At 41.8% G+C, this 13,055-nt stretch overlaps 1 protein-coding gene across 1 annotated transcript in view; it reads right to left on the bottom strand.

Annotated features, from left to right (window-relative positions):
• LOC128968068 (WASH complex subunit 2A-like) overlaps positions 1-12,011 on the bottom strand; it is a 31,645-nt gene extending 19,634 nt beyond the window's left edge. The window contains exons 1-12 of the mRNA XM_054382391.1: positions 11,917-12,011; positions 10,286-10,351; positions 9,457-9,630; positions 8,738-8,831; positions 8,267-8,325; positions 7,489-7,536; positions 6,126-6,230; positions 4,296-4,383; positions 2,998-3,066; positions 2,514-2,626; positions 1,958-2,030; positions 1,143-1,199 (exon numbers count right to left, since the gene is read on the bottom strand). Of these exons, the coding sequence (XP_054238366.1) occupies positions 1,143-1,199; positions 1,958-2,030; positions 2,514-2,626; positions 2,998-3,066; positions 4,296-4,383; positions 6,126-6,230; positions 7,489-7,536; positions 8,267-8,325; positions 8,738-8,831; positions 9,457-9,630; positions 10,286-10,351; positions 11,917-11,946 (976 nt within the window). The 5' untranslated portion in view covers positions 11,947-12,011. The remainder of the gene's footprint in view (positions 1-1,142; positions 1,200-1,957; positions 2,031-2,513; positions 2,627-2,997; positions 3,067-4,295; positions 4,384-6,125; positions 6,231-7,488; positions 7,537-8,266; positions 8,326-8,737; positions 8,832-9,456; positions 9,631-10,285; positions 10,352-11,916) is intronic.
• Between the last annotated feature and the right edge of the window lie 1,044 nt (positions 12,012-13,055).

Below are 13,055 nucleotides of genomic sequence, written 5' to 3'. Positions count from 1 at the left end.
AGTATTTAAAAAAGGGTATCCTCCAATTAGAAAGTGCCACAGGACTCACAGGAATACAGTCACGAAGTTCAATTAATTAAACATTCTCGAGTTGCTAAACAAAGTGTTGACCGGGAATGCGGTCACCAAGTGATTTCAAATAGCAAAGGAGCCTCAATCTTGTTTTTTTCTCTGGTGACTTTACCCTGTCTTCGTGGAGGCAGCAACCAAATACTTTGCATAAATGCTGCATAACTTAATTCCTGATGAACTAGAACAGGACACTTGTAGAATGATGGGAAATTCACTGCATTTGCAACACCACCTCCAAAAAAGAGCGAAGGAAAACCTCCATCTGCTACCAAGTCTAACAATTATGTAGAATGACCATTGTTGATGTGTATCTTTGATCCTGAGTAAGAAGTCTGTATCTGCATACAGCCTACTCTAAAAACATGCTGACTGAGGGCTGAGTTAACTGAAGCCAAAGTGTTAAAATAGGCCTTTCTTAATATTATGGTAACTCAATCAGGTGAAGACCCTACACAAAGACAGATAGAAAAATCTGTTGATTCAAAGAGACTGGCAATGTGTTTCTTTCCAATGCTCAGCTTGAAGTCTGATATGGAACAGGGATCTTAGTACAATTATCTTGTTTAGCTCTGAATTGTAGATCTGGTCCTTCCCCATGAATACAGATCCTCCTAATCAAAACCAGAGAAACCTGTGCCACAAAAAGCATAGGAACTTGATGTTTAAAGTGTTCTTTTGCAAGACCAAAGGAATATCATGAAATCTGGGAGACCAAAATGCACTTCTCTCTCAATGCAGAGGGAAGGGGTGTCTGCATGCACTGCTACATAATAGCAGAGTAATATACATCCTCAGAACTGCACAGCACAGCACTGGAAGCTGACAACTACTAGTAACTGCCATCAATGACACGGACCTTCAGAGCTCCTACAGAATCCTGATTACCTATAAAGCATGCTGCAGTTTAGGCAAACACAGGTGGAAGCACATGTATTTGTTACTAAGCATATGACTAAGCAATGCAGTGCTGCGGTATTTGGATAGTTTTCTTCTTTAAAACCTCCCCAGCCGGTTTTGAGGAAGAAAAGAGCATTTTGTGCATTAAGCGTTTGCTATTGAATGAATCATACCTGGGAACAGAGATACTGCACCTGCAGGAACTTTCTTTAAGGACTTTGCAGAGGATGCTGAAATCATAGGAAGTACAAAACAAATGTATGCACTTGTTTTATCTGTCAAAGCCTTCAGAACTCTATCATAGAAATAGGAATCCAAGAAGTCTTTTGAGCTACTTCAGGTTTGTTGTTTGTTTTTTCCCTTAACAGCTGAGAACTCTTTAGACATTCTCCTTGAAGTTCTGGAGGTTTGCAGGTGTATTTCCTCTATTAATACTTCACAAAACAATTTTACTGAACTGCAGCTTATACACATGATATACACTTACACATAGCATTATTTACAAGAGTTCAGATTCACACGTTCAAAACCATTTCAATGCAATACACAAAACAGCTTAGTCTCCCAACACATAGCCAAAAATTCATCAAAGTAAAAGCTGCTGCAGTACAGAATGTGTGCTCAGACTCCTAGAGTGTCTAGACATGCAGCTAATGAGAAACAGAAGTGCATTAATCTGCAAGAAGAAATCTTTACTCCACTGAAACCCACACCTGGACCCTGCAAAGCACTCTTCACCAGCAGGAACCCAGTGCATGCAGAGAACCGTGCCAACATCAGTAAGACGCATTCTTTCAGCTCCAGGAGAGTAGGTGTAAGACATCATAGTGAATAAACACATTTAAAATTCATGGAAAACACAGCTTGTCTCCATTAAGACTGAGGAGAAGAGACTTGCCAACAATTGCTACTCCAGATTTTCTAGTTTGTAAAGAAAAACTGATAAATCACAGCACAGCCAGGACTACAGGAAACAACTGCTTCTTACCTTCACTTACTGGGAAATGCTCCTCTCTTTCTTTTGATTCTTCTCCTTTTGGTGCTTCAGCAAAAAGATCACTCTGATTGTAGAAGAAAATGAAAAGAGGAGGAAGTGGTGAATTTGTTGGGGCTTTTTTGTAGGAAAAGACAGCTGCAGATTTTTCCATGTAGAACATGAAGGACTTCTAAGCCAAGATAGAGGAGGTAACTACCACTCCCTTCTCAAAACACTGTCTGCACATACAGACTTAAACCTAGGTACTCAAGCGTTAACTTGAGTGCATACATTGGGAAGAGAAGCTTCCTTACTTTATCAGTCTGTTTACTGCTGTTTACTCACCTTGACTGTTATGAGTATCAACTGCACAATAAAATGAGAGTCTGACCTTGTATAGTCCTGTTTCTCCACTGGAAAGCTACGCTGTTCCACTACACTTGAATATTACCATGCAAGAAAATGCTGTTTCCTCTCCCTGTCTTCCAGAGGTGGGAATTTGTGGGAATCTTTTGTTTTGTCTTTAAAAGGAGACATGCTCAACTTTTATCCTTTCCAGCATTCTCACCTCTTCATCGTCAAAGAGACCTGTTCCACCACTGAAGAGGCCACCCCTAGAACCAAATGGTGTGAAGTCTTCATCAGTCAGCTTAGGAGGCTTGAAGATGTCATCATCTTCCTCTAGAAAGCACAAAAGCCAAGAGCTGCGGTCAGACTCACCAAGTTTCAGGAAAGGGAACTGAAGAGATAACCAAAATAAAAACTAGTTTGATTCTATCCCCTCTCTCTTTTATGAACGTGACACATAGAGAACCTCCAGTAGACAGATTGGGTTGGATGTGATTGCTCCAGCAGACAACGTTTAAAGAGGAACTCTAAGCCTGTTTCTAGCCTTGTTTTACATGTATTTCACAACCTAGATTTGCTTACGCACTCACCTTGAAGGATTCTCACTAATATCTCACTCAGTTTCTATATGACATGCCACAATTTCCTATACGGTATCTTACGATCCAGCCCACAATCAAAAAATAAAAAGAAGGATGTCCTACCATCTGATGGAACTCTAACTTCCTTCTTCTCTTTCAGGGTTTTCCTTGGTTTGGTCTCTGATGACAAGGCTTCAAGAAGAAAATTTCAAAGCAAAAATAAAATAGTCCACCTTTACTTGTAGCCTGTGATCAATCTATGGTAAAACAAACCTTAAAAAAAAAAAAAATCTAACCAAGCTGACCTACATGATTTTATACAAATCAGCCCACTGAAGCAATCTTACAAAGTGCAGGTTCTAAAATTAGAAGTTAAAATTTTAATAGCACCATTCTATCAGGGGCTGTGGGTTTAACACAGTTGCCCACACAGAGACTAGTGTCACCCGAGATGACAGCGCCACGCAGCATTCCATTCTGTGTGGTTCAGATCCCACACAGAGCATGCAGAACCTTTGAGCACCTCGAATGGCCCCAGATATACTATACCTTGATTCAACTACCAAAAACAAAGTCAGAGCTTTATTTAATCCGGCCCTGCTATCACAAGATTATTTCAATGAATGGAAGATTTCCCTGTAACTGAACAAAGTAAGCTGGTAGGTTTTAAATTCTGATATTCACAGACCTAACCTGATTGTTTGAACCATTAAAGAACATAAAGACACACTGTTCTTGTCCGTTCATGCTCTCAGAATTACAGGTCAAAAGCAGATTCACATGCACTTGCCAACTTCATTTCAGTCAGCTATTTTCAACTGCTGCTTTGCTGCAAGGATAACCATTTTAGAGAGGTCTCTCCCTTTGAAAGTGACACAAAAAATGTACTATTTGGTTTAAAATATCACAGAAAACAGTATCAAGGACAAATTCCTCAAAGCTCAGTATATTTAAGCCACAGAACAACCCACATCACATGAAATCAAAAAACTACTGCTTGAAGTGTTTTCCACTGTACTGCTCACAGAACAACTGCAGAAGCCAATGGATTCCACATACATGTAACAGAAGGAAGTACACATGGTCAAACATGCACAGTTTTACATGCAGAGGGATAATTAGATTGGAGAGAAAACCTTTCTAACAATACGCATTCTTGGGGAGTGACCTGTTTCACTTGAAAGGTACACGTTTTGCACTATAACACTCCGTGAATTCAAATTCAGTCCTAGAGGTTGTGGCCAAAAAAAATTCCCAGAACACAAAATAAGTGTCTTTAATTCCTCTTGATGGGCTTTCACATAATACATATTAAAATAACAGATCTGTGTACCTTACCTGTTGCACAAAATCTCCTGTCCAGCTCTTTCCCAAGTTCCCCACTATCTCATAAACACTTATCAAAACTAGAGTTAGCTTACACGAACGCTCTTCATCCTGTTTGGCTGGCACTTCTCCTTTGATTCGAGCTGCCAGCTCATCTGCAAACGACGTTGGTCTCTTGTTTTTCTGAGAAGTAGGGACAAATAACAACATATTCTTTAGTTACAATCCAGTTACCAACTTGATGCAATTGGAGCTATATTCTGCATTCTACAGCCTCACTTGTTAAATATATTCTGTCTAGCCTTTGACTGAAGCCCTTGGAAGAGGCAATACAGCTTTCTATTAAGAAGCCAACTAAGAGATTATGAGTTCCTCAAGATTAAAAAAATAAAAGGCACTTCTAGCCCCTTATGATTACGTAATTTTTAATTCACCTCATGCATGAATTCATAGAATGGTTTATGTTGGAAGGGAGATTGAATATCGTCTAGATCCACATCCCCTGCCAGGGGCAGGGACACCTTCCACTAGACTAGGTTGCTCAAGGCCTCATCCAGCCTGTCCTTGAACACCTCCAGAGAGGGGGCATCCATGATTTGCCCTTGATGAAGCCATGTTAACACCAATCACCTCTTTTTCATTTTCTGTATGCCTTAGCAAGGAGGATCTGCTCCATGATCTTGCCAGGCACAGGGGTGAGACTGACTGGCCTATAGTTTCCAAGGTCTTCCTTTTTTTTTTTTTTTTTTTTTTTTCTGTTTTTGAAGATGGGCTCATGTTTTCCCTTTTCCAGTCAGCAGGGATTTCACCAGATTGCCATGATTTTTTGAATATGACAGTGGTTTAGCAACTTCATCTGCCAGTTCCCTCAGGACCCATGGGTAGGTCTCATCGGGCCCCATGGACTTGTGCACCTTCAGGTTCTTTAGATGACCTCAAAACTGTTCTTTGCTTACAGTGGGCAGATCTTCCTTTTCCCACTCCCCACCTGTGTTTTCTGGAACTTGAGTGGTACAACTGGAGCCATTGGTGGTGAACACTGAGGCAAAGTAGTCATTGAGCATCTCAGCCTTCTCAGTATCCATCATGACCAGGTCTCCATTCCCCTTTTGGAGAGGCCCCACATTTTCTTTTGCCACCTTTTTGTCCCTGATGTACCTGGAGAAATTCTTATTCCCGTTTTATGTCCCTAGGTGAGTTTAATTCTATTTGTACTTTTGTTTTTCTAACCTGATCCCTGACTGCTTGGACAACTTCTTTGCAGTCCTCCCACACAGCCAATTCTGGCTTCCATTGCTTATAGAATCTTCTTTTTTCCCAAGTAAGTCCAGGAACACCTTATTCATCCACACCACTATACCACTCTCCTGGCATTCTTGCCTGCCTTCTTCCTTTCTGCACTACTCCTGGGCTTGGAGGAGATGGTCCTTGAATACTGATCAGCTTTTCTGGGCCCTCTTCCCTCCAGGGCTTTGTCCTATGACACTGCCAAGCAGATGCCTGAAGACGATGAAGGCTGCTCTCTTGAAAACCACTGTAAGCTTGCTTCATGCTCTTTGACATCTTGACAATCTTAAACTCTATAATTTCATGGTTGCTAAAGCCAAGGCTACCCTTAAGTTCAACATCACTCACCAGCCCCTCATTGTGGGGCAAGACAGGCAAGAAGCATTTACTCCACACAAATGCAACAAGTAATTTCTTAATGATGTTTAAAGACAGCTTTGATGCCAGCTTAGGGTGCAAGAGTCCTGTAGCTTAAAAGGGTAAAGCCTGAACAGCCATGTTGAAAGAGCATTCAGGATTTTTACAGGTTTTCTCTACAGTAACCCATCCCAGGTAACTGAGAGCTACCATTATAATCCTTTTAAGGACAGACTTTTCATGAGTTAAGTCAAATCTCTAGGGAGGCAACAAATACTTACAGGCCTTGTGTTTTCATCTAAATCTCTATCCTCATCTTCCTCTTTTTCAGAGTCAAAGAGATCACAGCCATCATAATCATCTTCATCACTCATCTGTGCTGTCCTCTGAAAAAATCCAGTAATAACCTGTTAAGTTCTCCGAAGCTGGCACACAAAACAAGCAGAAACATTCATCTGCTTAGATAAAATATTCAAAGCAAACTTTCTGAAAGGAGGAAAACATTCATTAATCAGTTTGAGGTGCTTTACAGCTTTTGAGAGGTAAAGAAGGAGTATTTCTAGCTCCAAGAAAGTCACTGCATGTCTAGTACACCCTTGTGCTGTGTCATCTAACATTTCTGAACCAGAGATATATGTGAGGACCCTAAGGGCCTCCTCACAAGGAGCGTACTGCTACCATATACAAGCCTGAACTGTTTTGGCTGGGCTGTTTCCTTTAGTTTACAAATTCCTCTCCACTGAAGACCTAGCATTTTGCCTTAACTCAGGAACACTGTGATCAGCTAGCAAAAATCCCAAAATGTATTTCTTAAGGTGGACAGCAGAATGGCAGACAATACATGCCCATAACTTAGCTTCAGTCATGTCAATAAGATTATGAAAAAGATTAAGTGAATTATGAGCTGGGGGCTGGCATGGACAAGAGCCCAGAAGCAAACCAAATGGTCAACAACCCAAAGACACTTGTTCACTTCAAAATATAAAGTTACCCTATGATGGTTAATACAGCTTAAAGAAGCATCTGAGTAATTTTGCAATATTGTTTTATTAATGCATAGATTTAAAGAGTAGCTTTTTGAAACACTGTTTAAGACTGAGGATTCCCACATAAAAGTCTTTTGCAGTGGCACATCTAAGATTCCTTCTCCTACTACCAATGATTCAAGGCAGGCTTGGATTTTTCAAACATGCCTTTTCCCTTCTCATTTGCTATCTAAACAGACTTTTCAAACATTTAATACTGTTCCTGTCTTTTGATTTCATGTCACACCAACACTGCAGTGTTCCTGCATAACAAGTTAAAAAAAAATTAATTCTAGAGAGAAAAATCCAACAGGAGTCTAGTTCTCCTGCAATGGATTCTTTGAATTCTCACGACTTCAAAGCACATCAGACAATGCCATCCCACATTACCTGACATCTAATTATGGCTTGAAAACATGTCTTTAAGGTCAACCCAAATTCAATTTCACAACACAGTGCTATCTAGCCAGGACAACCCTCCCATACAAAGTTATACAAACCAGGCACAACCAAAGTTTTTAATAATTAATGGCATTGAGCTCTTATTTATTTTTTCTTGCATCCCACTGTCTTATAAGCGGAAAGGCTTTCAGGTATGTAACAGTGTGTATAACCATACCATTTTTTGGTCATCTTCACTAGGGTTTCCAAATTCATCATCTGATTCCTGGAACAAAAGAGAACCAAATTCAAGTATCACATGTTACTTCATCCAATAGTTACAGCAGAAGGCTCAGAAACTCTGGACTTGCTTCAATTTGGACATTCAGATCTCATAGTGACTTGACCAAGGAGATGTTTCCCCATTGCTGACCATCATTATGAATGGAGCTTACTAGAAAGTCATTAATTTAGCAAAGACAATAAGCTCCATCTGACAGGTCAAGTAACTTGAAAGGTGTTTAACTTTTAACTGAGCAACAACACCAAAAGCAAGCTCCTCAGGAAAAAACGAGTGCTTCTGTAGCAGTTACAAAGCAGAGACATTTCAGCCAAGGCAGACAAAACCTATTACAAACTGGCAGTTCAATGCAATAGATTTATGAGGCAAAGCCCTGAAGGTACATTACTGACACCTGCTTAACCTTTTAAACTTGCTCCTGTTCATCTCCATCCCTTTCTTTTTAACTCTAATTTGTAACAGATTTATTCTCCCCAAATGCAATTTTTTATAAGAATTTGGTTTGCTTCATGAAGTGAACTTAGAGATCTTGAGATCCCACATGAAGAAAACAGGCAGCTAATCTACTTGATCTAGGTGAGCCTGCTTTTGGCAGGAGGGTTTGACCAGATGATCTCCAGAGGTCCCTTCCAACCCCTACCACTGCCTCACATGCAACAAGAAACTCACGAATGCTTGGGCAAAGTAGTTTGCTACTCTGTCACCTGTCACTTACCTCTTCATCCTTCTCTTCACTGTCAACCACACTTCCACGATCACTATCTACTGATCCTTCTATTATGAATGAAAACAGAAAAGTTAGGATCAGACCTAATATCTCTACGCAGAGCAACACAGTCACCAGACATACCAACACCAACTTTAAAGACTTTGTGAAGAGAACTAAAAATAGAGCAGAAAATAAAGTGGTGTGGAAGAGCTTTGAAGGCTGCTGAAATTTTAGCACTTTACATTTCCAATACACAGAGTACAGGTTACCAAGAGGTTACTGCTTTGCATGCTGGAAAAGTGTTTTTTTTTTTTACAGCATGAGGCACGTTTTTTTTTCCGGCAGATAATTACAAAGCATCTCTAAATGTGCAAGAACACTAAGCAGTGTAAACCAGGCTGTGAGTTAAAACAGACCAAAGTCTCAGATTAGAAACTAGTTACTTGCCTTCACATAAATGGTCATGCCAGCACATACCTTCACTAGAGAGATCTCCAAGGCCAACATCATCTTGTTCCATAAACTGCTGAGAGCCAATCAAGTATGGTAAAGGCCTGTCGATATAGAGATCCTGAAAAGAAACAGCATTGGGTCTTTCTGACATCTACAAACAGCTCCACATTGCTGCCCAAGGTATAAGTCTTACACACCTTGAACTCATGGAAGACAGAAGCGTGTTTAGAGTCCCACCAGAGACATGCTTCATGTAAGCATGCAGCTGGGTGGACCAGCTGAGGTTTATTCCTTTTTAACACTGTCAGAGAAGGAGGCTACTTCTATCTGTGTGGTCCCAACTTGTCTTCTAGGTGCCATCTAACACAAGAATACCTTTGCAAGTCTTAGTCTTATTTCAAATCCTGCACCTAGGGTTCTTAATTACTGGGAGAGTAGAAACCACTTAAGATATGGTTTGTACCTAAAAAAGCATAATATTTAAAGGTCTCTGTCCAAAACGGAGGTTTTCCTTTCCAAATTAATTGCCATTAAAATAACTCCCTTTGGGTGTCATACCTTAAGGATAACCCAATTTCTAGACAAGCAGGCTACACAAGGAGTAGCTCACTTCTCCTTCAGGTCTTTTTAGGTAACAAGTATCAATCTTCTACCAATACAGGGATATTGCTGACAGAAGAAAAGAGCAAGTTCAAAAAAGCCAAACACGAACACATGCTCCCAGCAAGAACAGGTCTCTGTACCTTTGGCTCAAGTATCAGTTCCACCCTTTCATTACTTTCCTCCTCTTCTGAGTCAGAGTTGCCTGCTTTGATGTCCAGCTGCTCAAATGCACTGTCCAGAACTTGCAATCCATAATTCACTGCTTCTTGGATTTTGGGGATGAGATCAGCTTCTTTCTGTTCCCTTGTCTTTTCCTGTATTAACAGGAACAACACATTCTCGTTGCGTTTTACTCAAGACTCAATCTCACTGCCACACACATGCAAATTTTTAAAATTAGAACAATGAGTTTTTTCACTATGTGTAAGAGAAAGACCTTCAGAACCTTTTTTAGCTTGACTAAATTAATCTTTATTACTCCTAGAAACAGAGATGTTCTAAACATCCACACCATCACAATACTGTCTTTTTGTGCTCACAGCTCAAAGGAACATTTATGGTATAATACACATGGACTGTAAGATTTATAAAAAGTTCTTTGAGTTTTTATCTCTGGGAACTGTAGTCAGATTCTTCTTCCCCAGTTCACTACCTCTATGTCCTACTGCGGTCCCGGGCCTTTCTCTTGCTGAAAGACATGCATAGCCATTTGAAAATCAACACATAAGTCTACTGGACACAGCGTTGAGCTTTGGGAAGGCCTAAGGTATTATCATACACTGTAGTAGCTTCCACTGCTACTGTCATCTCTGTGTTTAAATGACACACACCATCCAACAATAACTGCAAGAAGAAAGGAAACAGTTTGGTTTGTAAGCTGTACACATCTGCAAAGTAAGTTCGAAAATGAGAAGACGGACAACAGCTGAAAACCTTCCACCAGCATTCAAGGCAGATCAAGTTAACTACCTGCTCTGTTTTGTCTCCAGTGTCAGCTTTGCGAATAGGCTCTTCCACTTCTTCATCATACACTCTCTAAAAAGTCAAGGAAAATGAATACAAGTAAGAACAACATACTACTGCAGACGCTAAACCACAGGCATCATCAACAAAACAAAACAGACTGTTAATGAGTAATTAATTACACGTTATTTCTTAAGAAAGAAACCATGGATGATGCCAAGCATCTTCAGGTACTGAAGTCATCATCCTTTACCACTGGGCAGCCTCTCAAACCAAGGCAATTCAAGACTGCAAATGCCACTGCAGTAGTAGAAGAGTTGACCATTTAACCTTGTTCACAGATTGACCTGAACTGCTTTAATGTCCTAACAAAGTTAACCAAGAAATTTTCAAAATCAAACATAAGTTTATTTATGGGCTACTTTTCTTTTCGTTTCTGTCCTTTGGTAGCTTTCCTTCTTCAGTGTTTATCCTTCTCCTGTTCTTGTAGAGAAAGTTCACATCCTCCCTTAGCCCTCAGTTTGTTCTGATGAACTCTCCTATCCAGCTCTTTTAGCACTTTTTTGTAGAATCAGTTACAAGGAGACACAGGGGAATAAAGTCTCCCTTGAACCAGAAAACCTAACCCCAAATCTCTCAAACACCTTCAGTCAACCCCTGGGAAAAGACAGATCTCTCACAGTAACTATATTGAGAGCCAGAAATTAGGACCTATTTCTGTGCACTTATATTTGGGAACAAACGGCTTAGAGCACCCAAGTCTCAACGACATTTGGGACAAACTGTTCTCAGCAGAATCGTTACACTGAAATGCAACAGTAGACCAGAAAAGATATTGCAGCTCTGCAAAAAAGCCACCACCAAAAAAACCCACAAGAGAAATACAGATTTCCATCATCTTGTCTTCTGCAAGCATCTTTCCAATAATAGCATCACTGCTTCAGCTGAGACACACATGGCCTGAAACAGTGCTGATGAAAACAAAGTACCTGATAAAACTCACAGTGCTAAAAATCCCTCCATGAATCTGAAAGAATATTAAAGCTCTATATCTTAATTATGCACATGCTTCTAGTAACACAATGTTGTAACAGGCTTTCAGGTCCAACTTTTCCCTTTCTAAAACAGCAACACTGATAAAGTGGGAACATGAACGAAAAATATGCTCATCATGATCGAAGTAACAGACAACACCTTGCAATCCAACATCTTTAAGACCAAGTGCTTTTGGTATAAGATAATACCACTGGGCAAATTTACAGCATCGTATAACATTCCTCATCTTCTGACAGACATGTGCGTTCCAATGCTACATTCACACTACCTTTGAAGATATATTAAGACACATTATGCCAGAGACCCGAACTCATTCGCTGTCCTTAAAACAAAACTCTGATCACATATAAATAAAGGAAGGAAGGTGCCCTCAGAAAAGGCAAAAGAGAATCTGCCAAGATTGGATAGCATATCACTCACAAAGGAATTAGGCTATCCTTTAACAGAAAGCAATTAAAAGCCACTTCATCTCTAAATTATCATTGGATGCACCAAAATGTCAAATCACTTCTCCACATCAAGGTAAGAGACAATACCAATGTCTGAAGTACAAGCATGATGCTGTATAAGAACATACTCACGTTCTCTATGAACTGTGTATTGGACAACATAAGAAAGTCATTGAAGACATTATGAAGACGACAGTCTGTGGCTTTTGTTTCACTAATCAATCCATCTACTTGCTTTTTGATTTCATGAGTCCTGGAAATGGTTTGCTGTGAGAATTCTTGTAGAAAATGCAGCAGCTGTTTACAACAGAGGAAACCAATAGTCAGAATCCAACTTTCTTTTTCTTAGGGTACCATTTATGACATTGGCAGAGTTGATCACACATTTCAAATGAGCATCAAAATAAACGCAGTTTATTCTGAAGGTGCCTCACGTACACCCTGGATCAAATCCCCATTCCCATTTCATTCTGCACTGCCTTTGGGGCCAAATCCTCATTTTAGTTTTCTCTCGTGATTAAAGCAACAAGAAAGTCTGCCGACTGCCGAGCCCTGACGGGGCTGCTCTTTCCGCGTTCCGCACGGCGGGGCCCCGGGAGCTATCCTTCCCCAGGCAGTAGGGCCGACCCCGGGCCGCTGCTCCGGCCAGCGGGCGGCAGCATCACCCGGCCCGACACCTCCCAAGCCCCGGGATGAGGCCACGGCCAGGGTAACCGCTGCTCGTGCACTCCTCTGGCTCCAGGCTTGGTCCCGGTCTCGTCCTCAGCACTCACCCCGGCGTCCGAGGCCAAGGACCAACTCTGGCTGCCCTTACGGATCTCCTCCAGCGACCAGGGCCGCTCCCACACCGGCGCCGACTCCGCTGCGTCCCGCGGGGCTTCATTCATCTGCACGAGAAGGATAATAAGCCGCGAAACCAGTACCGCAGCGGCGTAAGAGCCACCCCAGCACTTACCATGACCGCAGGCCGCGGAGCTGCCCCCTCACCCGCCGGCGCCATCCGCCGCCCGCCTGTCAGCTGAGCGCCGCCACGTGACCCGACCCGACCCGCCCAGCGCGGCGTGCGCGCCGGCAGGGCGCCAGGGGGCGCAGTAGAGGCTCCAGGAGGTCGGGGTATGCCTTTCCGCTGCGGCTCAGTCGCAACCCAGCCACTGCCTGTGCTCAGGAGAGGGGGTGGTGGCACACGGCCGTCATGCTCTCCGACCCGGGCCAGAAACAGCCCTGCCCAGCAACACAGGAGTAGCAGAGGGGTTTACCGAGGCAGCCACTGG

The sequence above is a fragment of the Indicator indicator genome, chromosome 7 (assembly GCF_027791375.1).
Source record: "Indicator indicator isolate 239-I01 chromosome 7, UM_Iind_1.1, whole genome shotgun sequence".
Taxonomy (NCBI): Eukaryota; Metazoa; Chordata; class Aves; order Piciformes; family Indicatoridae; genus Indicator; species Indicator indicator.
The sequence above is the reverse complement of the archived record's forward strand: the minus strand, read 5'-3'. Positions and strand labels throughout refer to the sequence as shown.